The sequence below is a fragment of the Myiozetetes cayanensis genome, unplaced genomic scaffold, assembly GCF_022539395.1.
Source record: "Myiozetetes cayanensis isolate MyiCay16 unplaced genomic scaffold, myiCay2020 scf1, whole genome shotgun sequence".
Taxonomy (NCBI): Eukaryota; Metazoa; Chordata; class Aves; order Passeriformes; family Tyrannidae; genus Myiozetetes; species Myiozetetes cayanensis.
Window position 1 is genome coordinate 96383100 of NW_026086604.1, and position 27628 is coordinate 96410727.

Below are 27628 nucleotides of genomic sequence, written 5' to 3' on the forward strand. Positions count from 1 at the left end.
GTAGTAAGCCAGCTGGGGTAAGAGGACATTAAAATCTACTTTGTAACTTTACTGACTCCCATGACACTGCCATTCAGCATTCTGGAACTTAATTATCCAGAGTGTTATGGGAACTCAAAAGTAATCCAATCAAAACATCTTACCTAGGACTACTCAGGTCAGTATGCACCCCATGAGACCCAAAAAGTGTGGGGAAAAGTCTCATTTTTCTCATGGGGTATTTTACTACTATATGGAAAAGATTTAGCAAAGAGACTTGTGTCCAGTCCAAAGAGCAGGCCAACAGCCAGTATAGAAAGCCAAAATGTCAGACCAGCTCCAATCCTACACATGAGCCAGGCTGAGCAGCATGCTAACAAGTGAGATGGTTTTTCCATTGTAAAACAAGATCTTACTTTTCTTGATTTTTGATCTAGTTTTGATCTTATTCTTCCTTTCTTGGTAAAACTGGAAGAAACAAATCTGCTAAAGGTTGTGGGTTTGATTTCTAAAACAAAGCCACTTTCTCATAGAAGTCCTAAGAGGTTTCTTAAAGGCCATTTGGGGGAAGGTAGCATGCAAAATCCTGCTATGTACAAACGGCTGTTCTCTGCTCATCGAAAAGACAAGAGGAGAGCAAGCCCCACAGAGGGCAGTGTTAGCTTATCAGTCCTCAGTCCCCACAAAGGAATGGGCATCGCCTGCTTACACACACACAGGCTTGTTTACACAATAATGAAGGGATGTTAGTACATCCAAAAGTCTCTGGTTATTCTTTCACCTGCTGCAGCACTAAGGCTTCCACTAATCTCCAAAAGCAAACTGGGCATTGCATTCCTCTTGGCAGCACCATTCTCCACTTTTGCTTAACTTTTTTCCCTCCTAAAGAAAGCCTTCCTGACTGACAACATTTGTTTTTACTTTGAAGGGTGCTACCTACATGCCAGAACCCACATCTACTTGGAGCTCTCCTAATGACTTTGGAACTGTGGTATGTAAAGCTGTTGTCTTCCACCAGTACAAATGTGCTCTGAGTCACAGGTTAGGACCTAACTCTACCCAGCCTGTTCTTAGATATAGAGACAACAGTCTAATGCAGAGGAAACAGATTGCTTTTTTACGGCTGTAGAACACTGAAACACTTAGTAGAAGTAAAACCTTATATCCAGCTCCTACTCCCTTTGACAGGCTAAGCATGGGGATATACAGAGTAGAAAATATTCTTTCAAATATATTATTTAGCTACTATATTCCAGCTACTATGGAATATAAATCTTTGCAGGAAAAAATACATGAGCTGAATAATTTGACTTTCAACCAGATTCATAGATTGAAACAGAAGCCTGGTTGACTTATCTTACCACCATTTGACACTTATTATCATAGGCCAGTATCATGATCACATGGGGTTTCATTTGATGTTGGTAGAGCAATGTTGATGAAATATAAATAATTCTCACTACCTTTATTTCCACGATTTAAAAATATTGTAGTCAAGCTAGTTGTACTCTTAGTCTCCAAATAGCTTGATTTTAAAAGTCCTAGAATTAAGATAAAAGATGCCTATTATCCATGCTCAGATGAACACATTTAATTAAATTAATTTAATACTATTTAATTCAAACATACAGGAGAAAGTGTCTCACCCAATTAATGGAAAAATACTTGAGCTGGACAAGGACAATAACTAACAAAATGATATTATTATGATAATTTTGCAGCCATTTTTTATTCAAAAAAACTGTATTTTTGTAAACTTGACATTTCCAAAACAGTGCAAGTTAATTAGAATACAAGTGAACATAAGCTTCTAAATACAGGTGACATCAGTGAGAGTGCACACAGTCTTTCAACCACAAGATCACAAAAAGAAACATACAATTTTATAATACATAAGCAGTGACATTCTGAGAAAAACAAGTGACAATGGTACAGGTACTCTAGTGCATATGCAAACCAAGCTCCAAAAGCAATTACAGTCTTCATGTCAATTTAATCAAGGCACACTAAATGAAAAAAATTTACTTTCATTTTTATCCAAGAAACTATAGAAGCGGGTGAACCTGGACAAAGGACAGAAATTCGTTCCATGACTCCCTTAGTCCTTTAGTGAAGGCAATATTGTAAATTGCCCTGCCTCATGGATACTATGCTTCAAACTTGTGCAAGACTCTGAAATGTGCTCACAAACAGAAGAAATTCAGGAAAGTCAAAATTAAATATTGTCAAAGACAGTCTTTGTGTAACTATTGCTTTCAGCAAGCTGGGCTACGTGCACATCACTGACTTAGTATGTGGAGTCATTTCCATTCATGTATTAAGGCAGACAGGGCTGTTCTCACTGTTATGCTTGGCATTGCAAATGCCTTTGCCACTTAGAGATGAGAGGATTGCTTAAGTAGTTTACAGGCTTGGGGTTCACATCAGGCATAATTTCTCTCAGATAACCCAAGCAACCTGTGAGATGACTTCAACTCAGAGTCTGCTCCAGTATTTTCTACAGTTTGCTGACTTCTTTATTATAAACTCATAAATAAAAAAACCAGGTTTATTCAGAAAAAATAGCAGGTATTTTTGTTAGCTACAATGGCCAAGTACCAGAGCATTCTAGTGACAGTCTTAGAGCACAATAGTTGTGTTGTTGCTTGAGGAGAATCAATGCAAATTCACCTCCAAGACCCTTGGTTTTCAAATTAAATGGACACAAAAATGCTGTGAAAGGTGGCAAATGCTCTCATCTCTTGGGAAGTGAAAGCCCACTGTGCTGTGGACCACCAAAACTATGAAATAACTGTGATCTTCTTGACGTCATGATGGAAACTAAATGGGGTTGCAAAAGCACAGGCTTTGCATTAAATGATTTTCTTATTTAATTCCCCCTCCTTTCTTCCTCATGGTATTTTTCTGAGATTGTTTTCTTCCTGTCCTAAAAACAACTTCAGGGGTACTATTTGTAAGAAGACACATTGCAAGCTTCAGATCTCTCAGATGCCAGAGGATGCATTTGAAAATGTTACTGCCCCACTTCTAAGCTTTCTCCTGCATAGCTTAGAGATAGTGCAATGTGAACCCGATGGAAAAAAAAAGACAACGTCAATTTAGCAAACCTTTCAATGAACTTGTCCAAGACAACTAAAGACATTGTCTCAAAATGGATTAACCAGAGAGAACTTGTATAATGATTACCTCCAGCTGCTGCAGAATTAAAACAATACAAAGAAACTAACAAGCAGCTGACACATGGGAACCTTAGAGCCCTGATGCAATTTCCAAAGTAACCATGTCTCCAGATTTTGATACAATTATATTTATAATGGTCTCCTAATTAAAACAAAACAACAAAACAACCAACCAAACCAGCAGATATTACTTTTTTGTAAGATTTTGGGATTAAAAAATGATTGCAACCAACTGATATTAGTGGGACTTTTTGTTTGGCTGCTTTTTAAGGAGTGAAAAGGTGCATCTACAATATTTTAATATGAAGGATTGATATGTTTCATTGTCATATCTGAGTATCCTAACTGGAAGCATGCAAGAGCCACAATAGAACTTGACTAAAAAGAAAAAACGTAAAAGAAAGAAAAAAATATGGAGAGTATACATATAAAAACAAACCCCCATGTTACAACAGATCTACTGAGGGCCTAACAGTGATAATACTAAGAATTTGTGGATCGTTTCAAGAACATGGCACTCATCTGGCCAACAACTAGATTTTCATTAAGGGATGAGCTGGATCAATTCTCTGACAATTCAGGTCAGAAATCCAAAAAGTCCAGTATGGGCTCAATCAAATGGGATTTAATTTTGTTTGTTTTTTACTTTAAGGAAATAAGAAAGACCATTTTGCCTTGAGACAAAACAAAAAAAAGTCCAACAAAATATAAAATGTTAAATGGGTATTTTACCTTTTCTAAGTCTTTTCTTTATATACTTTTAAAAGATGTCTCAAAGAATAAATAATTTTTATTTTTAAAATATTTTAATGAAACATTTTTGGCAGATTTTAAAATAAATTTCTATTTAAAAATGGTAATTAAGCATTTCAACTTTTCAAAGGGAACTTCCTCCTTTTTTTTTTCAGATAGAAACTTTTAAATACAGTTAAATTCACAAATAATTTCACTTGTTCCTTGAACTATTTTTTCAGCAAATTTACTTTTTAAGAATTTTCGAGGGGCTCAGTTTTAAAGAGGGTGGATACTGAAGGTTCTTACAGCTAATAAACAGACTCCTTTTTTTTTTTTTTCAGGGAGTACTTAAAGCAGTTTCTTTTTCAATTCATAGCTGAGATTCAATCTCGTATCCAGTTTCTGTCCAGCTTAGATATTTTGTAACAGAAAAGCCCAAACAAATTAGGTTAAGATACCAGCAAAACTAACTGATGTCAGAAATATCATACTGTGAGGAATTCATCAGCTTCTAATGCTAGAGGCAGGTTCAGATTAGGTATTAGGAGAGAATTCTTTACTGTGGAGATGGTGAGGCACTGAAAGAGGTTGCCTAAAGAAGTTATGGATGCCCCATCTCTGGAAGTGCTCAAGGCCAGCCTGGATAGGGCTTTGAGCAACCTGATCTAGTGAAAGGCTTCCCTGTACATGACAGGGGCTTGGAATTAGATCTTTATTATCCCTTCCAACCCAAGGCTTTCTATCATTCTATTTCTCTGTGATAATACAATAGTGCAGTCAAATACCACGAGCCTCTTGTTTTTGCACTCTGATGAAGAATCTGTACTCTGCTACATGTGATTATAACAGGACTTTGCCTTGGATTCTGGCTTAAATGATCATTTGTTACACAGAATGTGTCAAGTCACCAGTGATTGTTTTAAGAATAATAACTGAATAGACCAATAGCTTTTCTTGTCAGATGTTATGTCAATAAACTTAATTCACTTTAAAACTATTTTCTCCCTAATGCATGCAGATAGTTAATAGTTAATAAATATTGATCAATACTGTAGTAATAGAAGACACTTAATGCCACGGGGGTAAAAAGCAAACAGGAATATGGATGAGTTCAATTTTTAAAATTTGAAGCTATAGTGGATATAATGTTCTTTTACCATACCTTTAAGGAATAAGACATCCTGCAACCTTTCAATCCTGGTTTCACTTTCTACCAATGAGGTTGACCTTTCTTTCCTTTTTATGGATTTTATACCAACATGACATTTACTTCTTATTTACACAAAGTGCAAAATACAAGTAGAATCTAAACCCAAGTCTTACAGAGTTCCACTATTTCTATTCAGAAATCCAAGAGCTCTTTTTAAAGAAACATGGTTGAATTAATTACAACTATGTCTCTTCTAATTCAACAAATGATTAAGTAATTATCAGCAACCAAAGTGGAAATCTGAGATCCAGTAACATCTGCACCTTGACTAAACTCCCTTCTTAACGCTTGAAGAAGGATGACATTCAGTACTTGGAACACCTAGACAGGGAATCTTGAGATCCAAAGATACAAACAAGTCTTGCATCTACTTATTTCTCTTAAAATTATCACATAAACAAACCCATGACTTACATATGTAACTCACAAGGCAGAGATGTAGCAATTTATCACTTGATTTGATAGCAACAGATAACAATTGTGAACAGCAGCTTTAAAAATATCCCTCTTAATACTAATATGGCTCCATTAATTTTTTTTTTTTATTCCAAGGAATTTGTCAATGCCATAATGCTTGGCCCAGTTATATCCTTCTGGTATCTCAGTTGTACAATCTTAGACTAGTATAAAAATCCTAGAGACTGCAAGAGATAAATTTCCAAAGGAAAACATTCTGTGATACATTTTTCAGTGAACCAAAGCAATCTACATCTTGCTACATATCACTGAGGAAGCGTTTTCATCCTCTCCCATTTAGGCCAGTAAAGGACTGACTCAAGATCCAGAACATCACAACTGTCACAACTGTGAAAAACTTTAGGTTCTTTAGCTTATAAATCAAATATCAAGTTCAACTCAAAAAAAGAGACAGTGAAAAGATTTTGGCTTATTTCCATTAAATGTTCTATATAAAATATTACCAAGCCTTGTGAATTAAGCATATGAGGATTTCAGTCACTTTTCTCTGCACATCTCTTTTCTCTCGCATTGAAGTTTAAAAGTACAATAGAATTTATATATACATATATGTATTTCCAAAGATTTAGCCAGATATCAGTGCTTGAGTGAGCTATATACTATTCACTAGAAATTATAAAACATCGATACAAATATAAAGACATACTCAATATAAAAAGCTTATATTTATAAAATATATTTTTAGGTAACAGTCTTCCCCTGAGGGTATACCACATAGTTGGATTCATAAATATTGCTCTGCACTGCAGCTTGGTTACCAAAGTTCAAAGTTCAACTCTTAAATGAAGTATGAATTGCTCCAGTCACCTGACATGGCTACAGTGGTTGCCTCAGGATATGTTCCCTAGTTTTTTTGAGTGATAAAGACACAGCATCAATGGGGTCTCCGAAAAATCTGGAGAAGATTCCTTCTTCCACATATGGAAGATATGAGAGCAGGACCTGTAGGCTAGTGAGCACGTGTCACATGACTGGGCTTTAGTTTTCATGGGCAGTTCACTGGTTTTTCTGGACCCAGTTCCAACTATCTTCATTCTCCTTTCTGCTCTTTTCGGCCTCAATAATTTCTTTATATCTCCGGCGGAAGAAGCCCATCTGCAAATCAGAAGAGATGACAGTGGTAAGTTACAGTATCATTAAAGTGAAACTTAATTTGTCAGTGTGAGGACAGAAAATGGTGTGCAGAAAAAAACAGCACAAGAGTTAGTATTTAACTAAGTGCCAATCTGAAATCATAGCTCTTTATTTACATCAGTATAAATGAGATCAAACTGGGTCCCAAATCTTCATAAATACTCTGCTCCTTATAAGATGAACTACTTGGAGGTAAGAGGTCCTCTTACATAAAGTATACTTTAAAAAAAAAATGCACATAAAATAATCCTAATAAATACAGACCAGATGAGGCAGATACAGGTTTATTGGTTTAAAATAGAGACTAATGCAAAATTTGGAGCTGAACTTAAAGCCAGATTAACACTCAGGTCCTGAGTAAACGCTGACAGAGTTTTATGAATGATGTCTCAGTGCTCACAACTGCACAAAACAACAGGGATCAGAGAAATACAGAACACCTACCCATGTCTCAGCATCCCAGTTCTAGCTATCATAACTGATAATTCCTTTTGGATATCCTCTTGCTTCCTAAACCCTTGTACTTCAAGAAATGCAAGTGGGTTTCATTTCAGTTTGCAGAAAAACTTCTCATATGGGTTTTTTAAAAGTCTTCCAAAAAAACCAAAAATTATTTTAATAACAGACTTTAGTATGCATTCAAGAATAACTCCTCAAACTTAGCACCGTTGACATCACTGAATCAATATTTTGTTCACCATAATTTAACATTTATGTAACTCCTACCACTTTAAACTTTTTTTTTTACTACTGCTGTGTAAAACATGATGTCTTCCTTTATCAACAGTTATTGCCACCCTTTATTCCCAAACTGGCTACGTGCATGAAAATTTTGTGCTGTTTTGTCATAACTTAGATGCCCTTAAGTTGGACTTTTTAATTTCAGTTTTCAGAAACTTTCATTTTCTTCAAGTGTATTTTAATTCACAGGGGTCTGAAAGGCAGCATGTTCAATTTGCCAAGGGTGCTTCTCCAGCAGGGTTTCCTAAAGCCCAAGTCCTTGCCAGTACCCCCAGCTACATCCTGAATTCACAGCAGCATGAGACAATGCACACACCATCCGCTTATTTTGCGTCTTACCTCCTGTGCAAAAGGCATAGAAGATGCAGTGTGGTCTAACAAGCATCTTTGTTTGGTAACTATGGATCACAACCATGGGACATGTCATTATTCTAGATATAAGTGTACCCTGCTGAGTGCGTCGGTGTACGTTACATACACACCTACTGTCTTGATTCTGGCCAAGACAGGGGTTAATTTCTGCAGTAGCCAGGAGGGGGGATGGCTAAGACCTGGAGGTTATTCTATAAAACCTCACAGTGTTGCAGGGGATGAGGGGAAGAGAGTCTTTTCCAAGGAGAAGGGGTTCCTTCAAGTCAAGTAAGCATGGTGGACAGAGCAGTGGGATGGCGCCAGCTTGAAAGCCAGAGGGAGTGGTGGGATAACACTGTTTCCAAGCTGGAGGGAACAGTCAGGTTGGTGTTGCTGTGGTCAGTGAGCCATTTGTAGATGAATCACTCTCTCTCTTTTGTGCACTTTTGTTATTAATATTGCTGCTGTTACTGTTCATTTACTATCTCACTGCTGTTTCCAGTAAATTTTTCTTATCTCAACCTGTGATCTTTACCTTTTGTGCCTCCAGTTCTCTATTCCAGCCTGCTGTACAGGAGGCGAAGACAGGGAGGGAGCATTGGATGGTTTTAGTGGGAGCACTAAATTGGAGGATACCATTCCAAAACACAAGACCTACAGCCACTTTATAAATGCACAGTAGGTAGATGTACATATAAATGCCCATGACCTCAAGCTCACAAAGGCCCCTTGACCTTCTGGAAGCCCCCTTTAATAACTGGAATTAGACCTTAAAACTCATTTGTTCATAGAAATTCTTGTGCACAGACTGTGAACATAGTATCATTCCCATCTGTCACAAGCAAAGCTTTATCTGTTGCTATGTACATGCAGATGCAGGGATAGTGGTGGTCCTGTTCTGAAACATCACCTCATGAAAGTGACACTGTTGAATTTCAGAAGACCATGTCTCCCTCACTTGCTAGCATCTTTCAGAGCACTATATGCAAGGATTCAGGAAGAGAAAATTAAAGAGAAGTTTTCTAGTTCCCCGCCCTTCAGACTTACTCTAGAAGTCAGATCAAATCCTTTCTTTAGCAGAAAAAATTCATTATTAATAATTTTTGTACTTGAACCTACAAGCTACACCAGTGCAAAGGATTTATTTTTAGAAGACATCCTAAGATAGCACCACCATAAAATCCCAGTGGAAGTTCACCATTAATGCCAATAGAATTCAGCTCAATGGAGGCTTGGAGCAAATAGCTGAAGTTTCTCTAGATTTTCAGTCTAAAATGGAAGTGAATTATTATATTGATAATGGGAAAAAAAAAGTGTAAAAGCCTACTACTTCTCTGTTGTTCTGCCCTAGTAGGATTAATCATAGGTACTTACTTATTCACAGGAATCTGCTGCTGCTAACGTATGCTCAGGGAGCAGATGTGTTGAAAAAGTGGATGCCATTTTTTGTGTTATCAGTTTTTATAACAGACCTACATGTTTTTCATTAGAAAAGAAAACTGCCACAGGACTTTGCTTCCTTAGATTAACAAGAGAAGTTCAATTTCTAGTTTTAAAAACAGATTTTAAACCCTTAAGGTTTCCATCCTTCATTCAAACACATCCTTGATATAATAAAACTTTCTCTTAAAGTTATAATCAAAATTATAGAAAGGCTTTTTAATTTCCTCGAGGGCCAAACAAACAAACCCAAACTCTTTCCCACTGTTATTTTCATAAGAAATGTCTGTTACTGAACATCTGCTTCAGGAATTGTCTTTAAAAGTTGGTTATGAGTATTTCGGTATTTTACTATTTTTTCACTGAATACACAATGCTTTTCTATAACTTTCCAGAGGGATAAAAAGTGAGCTGAAAATCATAACAAATATTTTAAAAGTGTGAATATCCTACATTTAGAGGCAATCCCATTACAAAGAATTATGTTTACTTGCTGTAAATGATATGAATACTCTAAAATTATGTAGAGGAGTTAAGTGCAGGCAAAAAGAGAAACTGAACCTTAAGGATTATTTATTTTTTACATTTTTAGAAATAGTGGTCAGGGATTAGATACATTTCCCATCCTTGAAAGACAGGAATGCAATACTGTTCCTTAGTGTATAATGCATATTTCCATTTAATGTGATATAATCCCTATCATCACCAGAGAGGGATTTTTTTGATAATGGCCATGAAGAAATCACAACACAGTCATTGTCTCGCAAGACTCCACACAACCCGCATATCCATCTCCTTACAGTTAACTGATTTCATTAAAAATGATACCAATATTAACCTGTATGGTGAGGGCTGATAAATATCTGTAGCAAGCTGGAGAGAACAAGTGAATTTAGGATAGAGTGAGAGGTAATAAGGAGGAAGACACTTGGACCAAAGCAGGAGAATTGATACAACATGGGCTGAACATATATTGGCTCTTTTATCACTGGAGCTGAAGGAACACCAGAAGATCTCTTTTCCATGGCGAATGCAAAGCCATTAAGGGAATTGAAAAAACCCAGTGAGGACAGCACTGCTGGGATTGAGTCCTGAATATTGAGCAAGGACGAGGAAAAGAGATCCTCAGCTTTAACAGGAGCATTGCTGTGATCTCATTTGTAGAATGGGTTTTTACAGTGGGTCAATGGTCTCCAATACATTTCATGGGTAATGAGTCTCTAATATTGTTCATTTCTCCCAAACTTTACTTTCTACACATACAGACATATGCATGTGTGTACACATACAAATGTATGTACAAAGCAAAGGAATACCCACGTCAAGAGCTGTGATCCTATCAGGCAGTTTGTGAGTTCACACAACCACATCCAAGTAAAGGACTGATGAAAATACTTTGATCATTAAACTTCTGCCCAGGGAAGGCACTCATGAGAGGAAGGGCAACAGGAGAATGTATTTGCAGGAAGCAAGGAGAGAGCGCTGTGGGAAGCTGAAGGGTTATAATGAAAGAAGAGGCATCAGCCACTATAGACAATGCAGAAGATGAGAAAAGAGTAGATGAGTTAGAATAACTGGAGGGGCTTCAGGTTTTGACTCTAAGCCAACCTATTTATAGCAGCTCTAATATTTACTTGAAGCACCTCGAGAAAGGACTGGATGGTGTTTGCCACCATCAGGTTTCAAAACCTGAAACCATCCATAGGTTTTACACACTTCCTTTAATTTACTTATTCCAGCCCATGTACCCTTTTCTAGCATAACCTTACTGCCATCTACAGTGTATGCTGAGCAGAAAATATGTTTCTGGCAAAACTGAACAATAAAGCAACAGAAAATCTGTGTAGGTCTGGAATTGGGAATTACACCTGTTATTGTGAAGGGATTTCTTACCGTGCGAAGCACTGTCCAGTCCTGTATTCAAATGTGAGTATTTTAAGGTTCTAGCACACACAACTCCCTTTAGCTGTCATGCCAGGTTTAAATCCCTTAAAAAACACAGATAGGTCATACCTAACAGCACTCACATAGAATTACATTCTTCAAGTACTCACACAAACTGAAAACTTCAGTCAGAAGTCATTTAAGTGAATTAACATCACAGTAAATTATCTTTTTTCCCCCCTGCTACTCTGTGCACATCCAAAGGCTGAATTACTGGACCTGATATTTTTTCAAACTCCAAAAGTATAAGCACTTACCCAACATTTCCTGCAGTGGTCCTGTGGCTATTTCTTTAGGGTGCCAATTATAAGTATGTTTGAAGTGTGATGAGATTACAAAATAAAATTTAATTTGCAGTTGGGAAAAAACAAAACTGATCAAAAGGGCAAGCAATATCACTGCTTTTGTTATAGTCACCATTGGATAAATTTCTAAAACATTTTTATCATTCATAACCCAACAAGGCTTATTCTCTCAATCAAATAAAAAGATAAATAGTTTGAAATAGGGATTGAAGAAGAATAGTTATATTTATCTTTTTTTAAAAGTCTTTTTCTCATTAATATCATTCATTAAGAAACAGTTACATACTACTGTAAAAACCACATTATATATTGATTTACTGTAGTGTTTCAAGACTATGACTGAGCTAGGAATAGAGGTTTGTAAACAAAAACATTCAAGCAGGATCCAAGACTATATCAGAAACTTTTACAAGTTTTTCTACTATTTTAATTAAGTTTCTCCCATGCATACTGAGGTGTTAAACTGCACACAAAAAGTATTTATTTTTAACAATATGGCTCTGCTGACAAGGTTACCACTCACAGTACAAACCAACAAGTACAAAGAAAAGGGAGAAAAGCACTGTCAGAGGGGTAACTGAAAAATGAAACAAAATGTAAGAACCACAGAAGAAATCTCCATGTAACTAGGCTTTGACAACATACCTTAAGGTTCAGTGCCTTAGTCACAAGCTGTCTTTCCTCTAGCATACATTTCTTTATCTACTGTAAGCACTATCTAGTCATATCTGCCATACAGTCTGTATTTACATCACAAATCTTTTAATGCCACATTGCTAATCCAGGCAGAGGTCTCAAGCCATTCACCTCATGGCACTTCAGAAAGAATTAACTTACACATCGCCTCACCTTTTTTTGGGTGCATACTCTTTGAGCACTTCTTCCTTCACAAAAACACTACTGCAGCTAGAAAAATATGAAGCTAATTATGGCTCAAAGCAGGGCCAGAAGCATCACCCCATTAAATGCCACCAGTTCACAGAGCAACAACACGCCCAATCTCTGCAAAGCAGTGCTGCTGAGATTAGAAGCATGGAACATTTCCCCATGCAGGGTTTGATAACTGGTTATTAAGTGTAGCTCACTTTACTACTGTCAAGAAGGCAGGTAAAAAAACTTTGCACTTGGGTTTGGGTGGCCCTGGATAATTCTCGCAAACCACCAGTTACAAGAGGACGCACCATGTCCATTCTCCCAATTAAAAGACACTTGTCACAGTACATAGAGGTCACAAACAGATAATGTCTATCAGCTTTTCCACCAAGAACTGACAAACTGCAAATCCTGTGTCCCCCTCCGAAGTAAAGGCATGTTTGTAAAGGAGTTAAAGGAGAAAATGTGTATTTAGGAGGAAGGATGATAGTGTGGCTAAGACAAGCTCATGAGGACTCCAGAGGTCTGGTTTGATTATTCAGTCTTTCATTGACTTTTTGAAAGGCAAATCCCTTAACTGTCTTGTAGGTCCTCATTTGCTCAGTGAAACAAGTACAAGAAAATAAATCAATATGATTCAAACATCACCATTCCACAAATGGCTGTACACACATGCAATATATACTTTGTACATATACACAATGCCATATACACTTATGCAGCTGGGGAACTGAAACAAAGAGAAGTTCAGCAGCTTGCTCAAAGATTAGTTCTCCTCTACAAGCATTCATTTCTGAAGTACTGTAATTACTAAGTCCTTAACAAAAGGTATTATGTATCCACAAATGAATCAAAGGCTAGATGAATGAATCTTGTCTGATGCAACCTAGATGGTACCTACATGGTAAAGATATTCCAAGGGTAAACACCAGAACTACCAGCTCTATTCACCACATATGCAAGTAGTTCCATTGAAGCCAACTGAACAACTCCTGGGAGAAAAGTTACACAAGAATTGATTAGAGGAACATATCGTTCATTAATGGGGGTGACCCTCTAGCCTCAGTGACAATGGCAAGGCATGTCATATTAATTAAAAAATAAAAAAGGACTAAATCAGATTTTCTCTACTGGTGTCCCTCTCTATGTGCAGTTATCTGTTTTGCATACCTAAATGCACCTTTTCCATGAATGCTGCCAGTCTGAATTGTGCTTCTATTTTGAGGTACCTAGCCTTAATGACTGGTTATTAATATTTGGCCTTTGAGACAGGTATATAGTATTTAGTTAAAATAATAGTTTATTTAATGTTTGCTTTAGCTAAGTTTATGAATTGACTGGCTGGTCTTAGCAAAATATTTTTCTTATTATTTCAACATTACAAAGTAATTACCTAATAAAATGTGTGTTTAAAAAAGTGTTTTAGTACTACAGCATGTGAAACAATAAATAAAATTTATGGAGGACAACAGATCTTCAACCCAGGTACCAGCAGTAATATGTCAAGTCAGCCAGGCTAGATGAAAGTTAAAAGTTAAGTGCAATTTTGTGTACATTGCTAATTCTTCTCTGCCGTAACAATGTTTATCAGTTGCAATACACTGGGATCAGATAAGGCTGCTAGGAATCAAATTCTTCCATAGCAACTGAACTTACAAAGATCTTTCAGTGCTGAGTTCTGGTAAGTTGAGTTTAATGAAAGCCCGAACTTCTTGCAGGATGGTAACTGTGTACAGTAACTTGCATGACAGCTGTTACCAGCATAAATATAAGTGTAATTAAAAAGTGAATTGGCCAACATTAAAACTTACATACATTTCCAAATAAGTATTTTTTTCCAGTTGCAAAATTTTACTATGTAGTTTATTTTTTAAAAAGTCACAGAATGAACACAGCCATCATCCAAAGTTCATGTCTGATTATCACCCTCAAAAAACATAATGTCTACTGCAAATATGTCTAGAAAAAGCGGAACCAGGGAATAGGACAGTAAATAGAGATATCATTCCTATAAGCATAATTAATTTAAGACATATTTCGATCCATTTCCTCTCCAAATAGAAAAAAACCCACTACTGAAGTATTTCTGGCTTTGTTTGAAAACCCAAGACTAAACACTAAAGACTTTCTGGAATCAATAAAAAGTAGCTTTAAAATCGTATTTTGATATATTTGATCTGCAAAAATTATTTGAATGAAGTTGTAGCATGTCCATAATTATCAGAATAAGTCACTTTCATGTGTTAGTCAAACCAGAAGGAAATGGCTATGGCTGGTGAAAGTTATAATATACCATTTCCCATTGTGAAACCAAACCTAAAGACAGAATCCAGACTAGGTAAGTCACATTTGCTCTGTTATTGGCATTTGGGTTTGAGGGATGCTAATGACTTCCAATAAATACATATGTTGTGTTCCAGCAGTGGGGAACCTTGGAACCTGAGGTACATATTTACAATTTTTCAATCTACATATGTATTCTTTTACTGATTTGAACTCCTGAAAATGATGGCTATCTTTCTTCTTTTCTGAAAGATGTTCTGAACCACAAGCCTACCTCTCTCTTGCCAGTGGATTACATTTGTTCTCACCATGCCAGAACAAGAGCAACACAGCTGCAATGTTCTCAAAGTACCCTGCCATGCACAGCTTTCATTTTGAGGACACTCAGATCAGAGAGAACACTCAGTCACAATATTATTGGTACACACTTACATAGCTCATTACATCAAGAAAGATAACAAAGGCATTTTACAAGTACTGGACACATACCACCACTGAAATGTTGCCAATCTTGAGGACAGTGAACAAATATTACATGGCAGCTGGCAAACTCACTGGTCATTGCAGTGTTTTGGCTACAACAACAGCATTAACTATTTACTTGTGTGCAGAACAATAAAAGATGACAAACTCAATCGTCCTGTTACATTCAGTCAGAATTCAAAAAGCACAGCAAATCAACCATGTAATCTACTGCAGAAAACCCAACATTTTAATCACTGTTGCAGAAATACAAACCCTTTTGCTCTTGGTAAGCCAAGGGTCTACAGATATTTTGTGATACTGTCTTTGATTCAGGAAAAAGAAACAATAAAACAAGCTTTGACTGCTCTTTAAGAAAATAAACAGACTTCAAATGATCCACACAACTTCTGCCTGGTGAAAACTTAATTATTTGTACAATCACTTCCACTGACCCATTCCCTCCTCAAGGTTTCCTAGATGTTATACATAATAAAGATCTATCTATGTTTAGAGATAGTATAGGTTTGGTCTTGAATTACAGAAGTTAATTATCACCTGACTGCATTTTTATAACAGGATAATATTGAAAAAGCCTAATCCTAGGCCTACTGAACCTATAATCTTTATCAAAAAAGTAGTACCCTGAGAAGCCTAGACAAGATAGCAAGTCACAACTTACTTAAAGCATCTAGATAAGTGGGTAACAAAACCAATAAAATTGAAAAGTTTATCAGAAAAACTGTACAAAATGAAATGATTTGAGGACTACAGAAAGAAGAATTTCAAAGAACATAAACCAAGTCACAGTTTTTGCAGATTTTATGGACAGACAGGACAGGTATGGGCTATGTGACCCACCTGGTGGATGAGGTGAAGGCTGTGGTTGTGGTCTATCTGGACTTCAGCAAAGCCTTTGACACTGTCTCCCATAATATACTCCTGAAAATGCTGGCAACCCATGGCTTGGACAGGTGCTGGGTTAAGAACTGGCTGGAGGGCCGGGCCCAGAGAGTGCTGGTGAACGGGGCTGCATCCAGCTGGCAGCCGGTCACCAGTGGTGTCCCCCAGGGATCAGTGCTGGGCCCAGTCCTGTTTAACATCTTTATCAATGATTTAGATGAGGGGATTGAGTCCATCATCAGCAAATTTGCAGACGACACCAAGTTGGGAGGGAGTGTCGACCTGCTGGAAGGCAGGAGGGCTCTGCAGAGGGACCTGGATAGACTGGAGAGGTGGGCTGATTCCAATGGGATGAAGTTCAACAAGGCCAAGTGCTGGGTCCTGCACTGTGGCCGCAACAACCCCCTGCAGCGCTACAGGCTGGGCACAGAGTGGCTGGAGAGCAGCCAGGCGGAAAGGGACCTGGGGGTGCTGATTGACAGGAGGCTGAACATGAGCCAGCAGTGTGCCCAGGTGGCCAAGAAGGCCAATGGCATCCTGGCCTGCATCAGGAACAGTGTGGCCAGCAGGAGCAGGGAAGTGATCCTTCCCCTGTACACAGTGTTGGTGAGGCCGCATCTTGAGTATTGTGTTCAGCTCTGGGCCCCTCAGTTCAAGAAAGACATTGAGGTGCTGGAGCAGGTCCAGAGAAGAGCAACCAGGCTGGTGAAGGGACTTGAGCACAAGTCCTATGAGGAGAGGCTGAGGGAGCTGGGGTTGTTTAGTCTGGAGAAGAGGAGGCTCAGGAGTGACCTCTGAGTGAACTCTCTACAACTCCCTGAGAGGAGGTTGTAGCCAGGTGGGGGTCGGTCTCTTCTCCCAGGCAATCAGCAGTAGGACAAGAGGGCACGGGCTTAAGCTCTGTCAGGGGAGGTTTAGGTTGGATATTAGAAAGAAGTTCTTTACAGAGAGAGTGATCAGGCATTGGAATGGCCTGCCCAGAGAGGTGGTGGATTCACCGTCCCTGGAGGTTTTTAAGATCAGGCTGGATGTGGCACTGAGTGCCATGATCTAGTAATCACAGTGGGGTTGGATCAAGGGTTGGACTTGATGATCTCGGAGGTCTCTTCCAACCCTGTTAATTCTATGATTCTATGATCCTATGATTCTATGTAGTTCCTACAGGTAGGGATCATACTTTTAGAAATGAGGTAAGCTGAAAAATTAGAGGAAAAAAGTGGGCAGGAACTTGGAAGAAAGTGTGAGAAACTAGTGTTGACATATTTTTAAACCAAGGAGAAATAGTGAAGAAAAAAAAAGAAAAATTAAAAGGAGAAGTACAGACTTTTCAAGTTCTGAGTCAGCTGCTGTGTTCCTCTACATCTCTACAGGAAAGACCTTTGTGAGCTATGAAATCCACCCTTCTCATCAGTAGCCCCTAATAAGTCTTCTCACAGCAAGTTGAGCTGACTGCCTTGTTTGTCTGAATATCAATTTTGCTTCTTAATTTTTGGCTTCACTATAGTAAATAATGGTTTATTCCTGGAATTACATGTACAGAAAAGAAGAAGCATGTGAACTCTGAATAGGCACAACTTGCATCAAAGATATGAAATGCCACTCAGTTTCAACAGGTTTCTCTATCAATGCTGCAATGAAATAAAACTGATTTTTTTTTAAAAAAAAAAGCCCATCCCCTCTCCCCTGAGGTGCATAGGGACACACAGTTATGGCACAAAACCTCTTTGGATTTCAGTGTAGGGGAGGAGTACATGTATACACACACACACATATATATATACACATAAGCACACACACGCACATATATATAATCATAGAATCATTATAGTTGAAAAATACCTCCAAGATTATTGAGTCCTTTGACCAATCACCACCTGACACTAGCAGCTACACAATTTTAATCACTTTTCTCTAAAACAAAATCTTAAATTATTGAATCCTTGACTAATCATGCAACTCTATGGATAAACCACTGGAGTACAGCTGGCAAAGCCTGACTTATCTCTAACACAGACTCTGGCCAAGGCATCTCACCTTCCTTCACCTCAGCACATCTGCATGCAAAAAGGGCTATGTAAACCTGATGTTAGTTACTTGGAATAGTTACTGTTACTTGGAATCTCTCAAAATTTCTCAAAGCTCTCATTCAACAAAATGGCAGCTTCTTCACATGTAACTGAATGATCCCTATAAAATTTAAAAGAACTCAAGTCTCAAGATTAACCCAGGAAGCAAAGGACTGTATTAACTCTAGTAGAGACTAAGAATTGAACTTGTGCAAGTTTCTCCTGGAGACTCACAGTGAAAGGTGATACTCTTCTTATCCTGCACATTTTCAAACGTGCCTTTTTATGACAGGAAATGAGCCATATGAAATCAGCAGCAGTAACTCCTTTTTCGAATTGTGTCATTAGGACATAAACCCTGGGCCTCTTCCAATCTCACATTTTTCCATTCTCATGGTTATTCTCTCATCTTAATTTCAGTGCCCTTTTTCCTTTTACTCTTTCTGCCACAGAAAGCAAAAGCATTTCTGTGATGCCAGAAAAACAGAAGTTATGAGTTATTCTAGACTGCGGTCAAACATTGTTTTCGAAATGGAAAGTGTAGCCAATTTTAACCTGGCCAGTATACACTTAAAAATCTTCAAAACTGACTATAAAAATGCTTTAAATCTGTAACTCATATAAAATTTATATATTATATGAAGTAGCTGCATAATCCAAAATGTAACTATATAATTTATAACTCACAACTATATAACTTATAATTTATAAGAATTACATGGCTAGTTTTTGACCCAGGTTTGTAAATCCATTTTACAGCCTGACAACCTGCAGTGACATGTCCTTTTGCAGTACACTAGGGCTGTGACCCCCAGTCCCAACACAGCCGGCTAGCAGAGCCAGCAGCACACGTGCTGCTAAACAGTGTGAGTCAGACTGCTGGATGTCTGCCATGGGAAGCAAAGTAGTGCTGGACATGTTCCCGTGTGTGCATTTGAGATTTACTTCCCTCAGAGATAGTCCCTGACCTTGACTGGGGTCTTTTGAGTTTATGGATTGGTAACGGGACTGAGGAATGAAAACACTTGAAGTTCCTTACTCTTCATATTTACCACACAAGATGGCTGCTGCCAAGTATCTGCATCAGCCCAGTTTTACCCTGTAACAGTGCCTGGAGTAAAAGAAATGTATCTCATCAGAGACAGTGGGAAGGCTGTCTTTTAACAGGTCCAGGTGCTTCTTGCTCTAGTAACTAAATGATCTGGAACTCTTTGAGGGATGTGAAGAATTTATTGCTGGAAACTCCTCTCCCCAGGGCATCTACCTCTTGAAAGCAGTAGCTACCATCTGATTTTTCCTAGACATTCACCCAATTTTTTTGCTGGTCAAGCAAAGTTGACATGATTTTCAGGGCATCCTGCTGAAATCAGTGAGCCTCAGTCATTAGAAAACCATACAAATGCAAAGTACCTAAGTGTAATATAACAGCAGATTTCTAAGAAGGACACTCTGTTGTCCTGAAACGGTATCAGAGGTTTCAACTTTTAATAACCAGGCCCTAAAAACCCCCACTTTTTCAATTCTTCTCTACATCATGAGTTCCTCCCTGTCCCTCATGAAAGCTTGTATATGAAACTGTTTTTATTGACTAATTATTCAGTTCCTAAAGCAAATAGATGTTAAAAATACAAGGACAAATTTAAGCTTTTTTTCCTGGGACTAGCTTTGGTGCTTATGTTGCATCTGTTACCTTACCTTCCATAAGAGCACAGCAAGCAATAGGAAGATGAGAATTCCCACCAGCAAACTGATGGCAATGATCCATCCGACAACATATCCACGAGGCTCCAGATTGTGCAAAGCCTCAAAGACCACCTACAAAGCAATTAGAAAAAGATCTTTTTATGACTGGAAGTTGTATTGTTTTCTCTTGTAGTCATCTTATGAGACACATTGCACGGTGGCCTCCCTGATCATATTTCATCTGTCAAACAAATATGGAATCCATTTAGTGTTTTCCATCTATTTTTCATAAGGGATTTAAAGCTTTCAAGTGGACTTTGAGTAGCCATGTGTTAGATCCAAAGAATATCAGCTTCCACTCCAAAATAAGACCTACCCTGTCAGTCCCCAACCCCAAACATTGAGCTTGTTTTGGTGCTGGGCCACCAAGGTGCACAAAGTTTTGCATGAAAAACTCCATCCTTTGGATTGGCAGGGATTGCCATGACATCTTGCACAGTTTGTCTTACTCACTACATTCTGGCCCTGCCAAACACCCTGAGGCTTCACATGAAATGCTTGTGATGAGCTGGCTAACTTTTTTTCACAAAAAAATTCGGACAACTCATACATCCTCATTAAATACAAATCATTCCTGCTGAGCTTCACAAGACACATTGTGTGAACGAGGCAAGGGCATGTGCAGTCATGGGTTCTTCTGGGAATGCAGATAGCTCTTCTCTCTTTTTCTCTAGTATGTATGGCAGAGAAATACAGCCAACAGAGATCCTTCCTTCACCATCTGTCTTCAGAAGAAAATGTGAGCAAATTATACTATTCGTATACCCTATGTGAATTTTCAGTCTCTTATTTCAATCAAAACCAGTGCCTTAGTGGAAAACTCCAAAACAGCTCTCCTCAGTGAGGGCTATTTCTATGTTAGATTTTGCAATTTGATATCCAGCAAACACAGAGAGGAAGCAGTGACTTTTTAGAGGTAATACATTTACTTTGTCTGGCTTTGTTTTGCAAGACGAAGTAGTTAGCTTTTCTTCCTCCTTTATAAACCACTTTCATGATCTTTGCTTAAAAATGTCAAAACCATTTTGTTAACATGAATTGTTAAATTAGTCTTAAAAAAAACATTGTTCGCTCAAAGTGAGTGAAAATCTAGGAGTTATAGTCACATACAATTACGCAATCCCAAGATACTCATCTTTAAGAGGCCAATGAAAGACCCATGAAATACATTCACTCACTGCTGACCCTGTTCAAACAGTTTCATTTATGAGACAACAAAGGGAATACAATACCATGCAACTCATATGTACGTTGAAGGTGTGCATTCAGGAAAGGGTTGCAAAAGGAAGGAGATGATACAGGGGCCAAAGAGGCCCTCAGTTCTCCAATCCTCCCAGTTTCCAAGCCTCAGAGGAAGCCATGGGGATCCTGAGTGAGTACAGGCAACAGCCCTGCTTTAAGTGGTAGATAGGACAGGACAGCCTCTCAAGATTCCACTAATGAACATTTCTTACAGTCACGGATGAGAGAAAGTGGGTGAGAAGGACTATATTTTGTCAAGGTGTTCCCATAAAGAAGTAGTCAGAGATCCTTCACCTCAGTTTCACAGGTTAATGTTGATTAAGACCACAGTTTTTCTGGAGAAGAAATTTGAACATAGATGATTTACACACACTGCTTTTTTCTATCAGTGAGATGTTATCAGGCATTTCACAGAATCACAGAATGGGTAAGGTTGGAAGGGACCAAAGTGGGTCACCTGGTCCAACCTCCCTGCTCAAGCAGGGTCATCCCAGACCATATTGCGCACAATTACATCCAGGTGGTATTGAATATCTCCAGTGAGGGACACTCCACAACCTCTCTGGACAATCTGTTCCAGTGCTCAGTCACCTGCATAGTAAGGAACTTCTTCCTCAGATTCAGGTGGACCTTGCTGTGCATCAGTTTCTGCCCATTGCCTCCTGTCCCATTGCTCAGCACCACCAAGCAGAACCTGGTCCGTTCTTTTGACACTCTCTCTTCAGATACCTATAGACATTGATGAGGTCCTCTTTCAGTCATCTCTTCTTGAGACTAAACAGGCCCAGTTCCCTCAGCCTATACTCATAAGAGAGATGCTCCAGTGCCTTAATCATCTTCACTGCCCTTCACTGCAACTGCCCCAGGAGCTCCATGTCTCTGTTGTACTATGGAGCCCAGAAGTAGACACTACACCAAATGTGGCCTCACTTGGACTGAGTAGATGGCCAGGATCAACTCCCTCTATCTGGCAATTAGTGGCAGGATCATCTCCCTCAGGATCTGACAATTAGGAAGACTTAATGCACCCTAAGATACCATTTGGCCACAAGGGAACACTGCTGGGTCATGGACAGCTTGTTGTACACCAGGATCCCCAGGTCCTTCTAAGCAGAGCTGCTTTCCAGCAGGTCAGTTCTCAGACTGTACTGGTGCATAGGGTTATTCCTCCCCAGGTGCAGGACCCTGCATTTACCTTTTTTGAACTTCAGACAGTTCTTCTCTGCCAATCTCTCCAACCTGTTAAGGTGTTTTGAAGGGCTGTACAACCCTCTGGAGTACTGGTCTCTTCTCCCAGCTTTGTGTTGGCAGTGAACTTGCTGAGGAGGTATCTGTCCATTCATCCAAGTCACTGAGGAGCAAGTTAAACAATACTGGACCCAGTATTGAACCTCGGGGACCCCACTAGTGACAGAACTCCAACTAGACCTTATGCCATGGATTATGACCCTCTGAGACCTGCCCTTCAGCAAGTTCACAATCCATCTCACTGTCTACTCATCCAGCCCACACTGGATTGCCTATGAGGATGTTGTGAGAGACAAGTGTCGAAAGCCTTGCTAAGTCAATGCAGACAATATCCTCTTCTCTCCCCTCATCCATCCAGGTAGTTGTCTTATTGCAGAAGGCAATCAGGTGGGTCAAGCATGATTTACCTTTAGTGAATCCATGCTGCCTACTCCTGATCACCTTCTTTTCCTTCATGTGGATAGAGATGGCCTCCAGAATGAGGAGCTCCATCATCTTTCCAGGGACTGAGGTGAGTCTGGCTGGCTGGTAGTTCCCTGGGTCCTCCTTCTTGCCCTTTTGGAAGACCAGGGTGACATTTGCTTTTTTCCAGTCCTCAGGCACCTCTCCTGATGGCCACAACCTTTCAAAGATGATCATAAGCGGCCTTGCTATGGTGTCATGACAACGACACTTGAAAACATAGCAAATGGACACAAACTAAGCTCTACATATACAGCATTATCCAAAAATATTCCCATACCTAGTATCACAATGCTCAAAATAGCCTTTGAATATAGACCAGTTCTTAACCCAAAAAATGAATAATTTTAGCCTTTCAGATATTAGCACAAAGCCTTCATCAGACTTTCAAAGACGTTTTGCTGAACTGAGAGTTTCCTAAGCAGCAGTGTCCCTCACAGTCAGTGTAAGGGAAATACCAGACAGAGATATCAAACACAAACCTTGTGCTTTCCTCACATTTCTGACCCAGCTTGGAAAGATGATCTGATGTGGCAGTCCATTTTTCACACACACTGAGGTTAGAATCCATCTAACGGACACAAGTCTGATGACTATTTCTTAGATGACAAGGTACTAATGTTATTTTCCTGACTCTAAAAAATTCTCCAAACTCCTTACATTTTAAATATTGCCAACTTCAGTGAAGAGACCTTTCAAACAGTCCCTGGATGCAAACTGAGGTGGTGCCTTCACTATTCAGAGAGTAAATGTTAACGTATCACAACCTCCAACAAAATAGACTTGACACATTTTATGATGTCAAAAGACAGAGCCAGGAATTTCATCTGCAGAGATGAAATCATACATAATCTCTGCATCAAGAGCTCCACATTTTAGGTTTGAAGCACACCGGCTAGAATAGCTTGGCTGTAGCTTTTGCAGTCACAGCTTGAGCTACAAGGGTAGAGCAAGAACAGCTTCTTATCTACCTGGTTTCTTCTAGCAGTCTGGAATCAACATACATGCATTAAAATTCCCATTCATGGTTTGGAGAGGAACAGGGATGTTGTGCATACTAATATCCCTAGCTGTCTTAAGCCCTCAAAATCTGTCTGCATTAATACTCAGTTACTGCAATAAGTTTCAGTGAGGAAGGTATCGACAACAAAAAACCCAAGCTAAACCCCAGTCAAATCAGATTGCGCAGACAATGTATATTGCATGTCTGGAGTATCACAAAAAAGCCAGTATAGTCAGTGGTGGGAGGCCAGGGAAGCAAGTCATCCCTGATGGGAAGGTTGGAGGCAGAGAGTGATAGTACTAAAGAGAAGCGTGCCATCCACTGCCCGCCACTTGACCTGTTATGTAGTCTCTGAAAGCCGATCTTGAGCAAACTTTGAATTCCTCATTTGTCAACCCCAGCAGCAAAGCCCCTACAGAGTGGCCAACATGTTGGGGGACACAAGACAGTCCCCAGCTCAAGGCAGCCCTGACCTATAGAGAAGACAGGAGTGATAAGAGTGACTGATGCAGAAGATAAGGTGGGTGGGGTTGGGAAAGCATCCCAGAGAGGGCAGTAGGGACAGCAGCAGTCTGGTTCAAAGGAAGCACATACAATGGCCATTAAATATGGAGTGAATTAGAGGCTTTTTCTCAGACTCCAATGAAACGCCAGGGAAAGGCCGTGAAAAAGACTTGTCTTGACAATGTATGAGGAGTTTTAGTTTCATATTTATCTTTTGCATTTCACACTGTACATGTGGGATCTGAAAGCAGGGATGCCCAGGAGGCAGTGAAGCTTGCCATTTAGCTGTATGTAGCTCATACCTCAACCAGGTTTCACACAACAAAACTGGCCTTCTGGAAAATAACTGAGATCTGCACCCAACCACTGATTTCTGACATTTGGAAACCAGAAGGACAAGGGCACCTACCAGTTCATCTTCTACCTGTGCTAAACACTCGCTATATCCTTATGGCTATATCTTAGTTAACAAATTAAAAAGAAGCAGAATCTTTTTTTAGTGCTTTTAAAACACCCTATTTCAGTAAAGCATGTAGTCAAGAAGAAGTTGACTGAGTTTTTGAAAATATTTGAAGTTCATACCATGCCAAAGCCATTTGCAGAATAGGTAAACACTACTGCACTGGGACTCAGAAAGACATGACACATAATTCAGCAAAATCATATTAAAAATACATAATTGAAAATTTTTCATTTCTTTTTGCTTATATACACAAAATGAATTGTATGCATTTGCATTATGAACCACAGCACTTTGGCTTATAAAAAAATGATATTTTATTTCTGTATTATCACCCAAAATATTTCTGGTTTTTCATACCCCACTGCATTGCTGGCTGACTTTTCCATTTAAGTGTTGTTATGCTTGAAGGGAGTAAGCAGTAAAGACACCATTGCCCTATACATCTGTAAATATAGGTATATGCATCCCTTTTATATTTTATTTGTTTAGATATACTAAGAAAAGCATTGCAAGTTCTTTAAAAATACAAACCTGAGGTGTCCTTGCAACATGCTTGTCTCTATCCCTGGGAAATTAACTGTATTTTATCGTTATTGTGTATTGTTCTGTTCCTTTACCCAAGTGTGTGTTTCTACCTGCCAGACTGCACTGTGAAGACAAGACAATCTGTAAAAAGAATTTTACAAAAGCAGATGGAAAGGGAAAGCAACAAAATGAAAAACCAAACCATGGTGAAAACAACAAAGCGGCAAATAACCCACTGGTGCGAGGCTGCAAAGCTGCTGGAGAAAGCTATGGCCAGGCATCAAAAAGCTAAGCTGGAGAGCTGGTTCCTTAAAATGCTGAGTGCTTCTAAAAAACAAGAGTGGTTGGCAGTGGATTGCTGAGTGGAAGAAGTATTTCCACATGCATTTAAAAAGCACTGGGACATCATGAGCACTGTCCAGTACCACAGGCTGCTCCTTCCAACAGACATGGAGAACAGGCCAAAGTTCTCCATGCTGCAGGTAGACAGCTAAAGCTTAGGTATGTGAATATGCATTTAAATCTCTTTGCATATATATATGCATATAAAGATACCTTGCAGGTCTTCACAAGCATAAGCTTAATTTTTATGAGTTTGTTTTTTGTTATTGCTCTTCCCCAAAATATATGTTTGTTTATCATTGCAAACATAAACCTATCTAAATCCTGAGGAAAAAAAAAATCCGTGGAGGAGAACCACTTGCCTGTGTTGCACTAATCCTAGGGTGACTGTGCTGAAAATGAGAGAAAAGTGAATTCTACCCAGAATCCAGGAAGTGTTCAAAGGCCTGATGGAGCATACCTATACTTAGCTGACAGCACCAGTTATACAGCAGCCTTAAGCTTTACAGGGCACTATTTTGCAGAAGCTTCATGTGTTTTATCTGGAGTTTTCATGCATTCAGCTTTGCATGCCCTCACTTTCAAGACAGGAAGAATCAGGGGCATTCAGATGGTTTTGCTGTAGTAAAATCCAGCCAATTCTTCCTTCCACACTTCTACGGGAAGTCCTTTTGCTCTTTAAGAGCACTCACCCTCCTCCTGCACACAAGCAGCGAGCACAGAATGGTGAGCACATTTGGTGTATTTGACTACTGTGGTCTCATGGAGCTTATTGTTGGTTTCACCTCACATGCAGAGAAGGAGGGAGCCAAACCTTCATGGAAACCCATATGCTGAAGAAAATTAAGTATGCCTTCTGAAAATAACACACCATCAGTTTCAGCCAATATATACTTGTGTTAATACCACTGTCATCACAAAGCCAAATCCAAACTTTGCTCACCTTCTTCATGTGATTTGTCCAAAATAAGAGTTCAAACGGCCTGTTGTAACCAGAGACAGAAAATACGGTTCCAAATCACATAAAATCATATCCAAAACTGGAGACATTATGTCTGAGAATTGCATAAATGCATCTTTTTTTGAAAAAATGGGTTCATTTCATGGACAGCCTGCTACCCAACTTAGAGATCTTTACATATGCTTTCACATCTCCCTTATGAACGGTCTGCTGGAGTTTCTGACGAAGCTGGTGTTTATATGAGTTGTCCAGTGGTACTTCTTATACTAGCATCATAAATATCACTCTTCCTTTTCCATTTGTCTTTCTTTTCCATTTGTCTTCTTTACAGAGAGTTTGCACACTGATATTGTATAGTATATTGCAAAGGTTCCCAGTGAATTAATGACAACTGTTTTTAAAGAACCATTTAAATCTGCTAATAAGTCTACATTTAGCCTTAATAGAGAGCAAATAGAGAGCAAAACAGCCTTTTCTACTTTACCATGATAAAGTGTCTAAGAAAATGGGTTTTTATTGTTCGAGAACACAAACTCATAGGAAGTTCATGCAGAACTGTTCAGAAGGAACTGCTATCCAAATGAATGTGGTAGCAGTCCATGGTCAAGGAAGAGTATGGGATGAACTTTAAACAGGAAGGGAGGAGTATGAACAAAGACATTTTCTTTCTCCTTTCTGTATTTCCAGTTGAATAGTTGTGGCTTGCAACATGTACTATTGCCTTCTGCATTCCACAAGAAGAGAACAGGGGAAAATGAATACCCTGAGCCAAAACCACCTCTTAAATTTTTGCCTGAACATGACCCTATGCAAAACATAAAGCAATGGTGAAGCCAACAGACGTATGGAAATAGCATAAAGGAGAGAGCAAATGGCACTCAGATGAGAAAAGGCTTGAAACTACAAATTGATGTTACATGGCTACAATATGTCAAGCATCCTCATTTACAGTTAGGGTTTCCCAGGACCTAGAAGCAATCTTTTGCTTTAAGATTAATATAGCTTCCCAGTACACACTGTGCACTTCATAACTGATGCAACTCAAGACTTGCT

The 27628-nt window shown here is 38.9% G+C and overlaps 1 protein-coding gene across 1 annotated transcript in view; it reads right to left on the reverse strand.

The window, feature by feature from the left end:
- Window positions 1–1624: 1624 nt before the first annotated feature.
- The window catches only part of ITGA9 (integrin subunit alpha 9), a 213465-nt gene continuing 187461 nt past the window's right edge, over window positions 1625–27628 (reverse strand). The window contains 2 exon segments of the mRNA XM_050325002.1: window positions 1625–6675; window positions 19778–19897. Of these exon segments, the coding sequence (XP_050180959.1) occupies window positions 6577–6675; window positions 19778–19897 (219 nt within the window). The 3' untranslated portion in view covers window positions 1625–6576.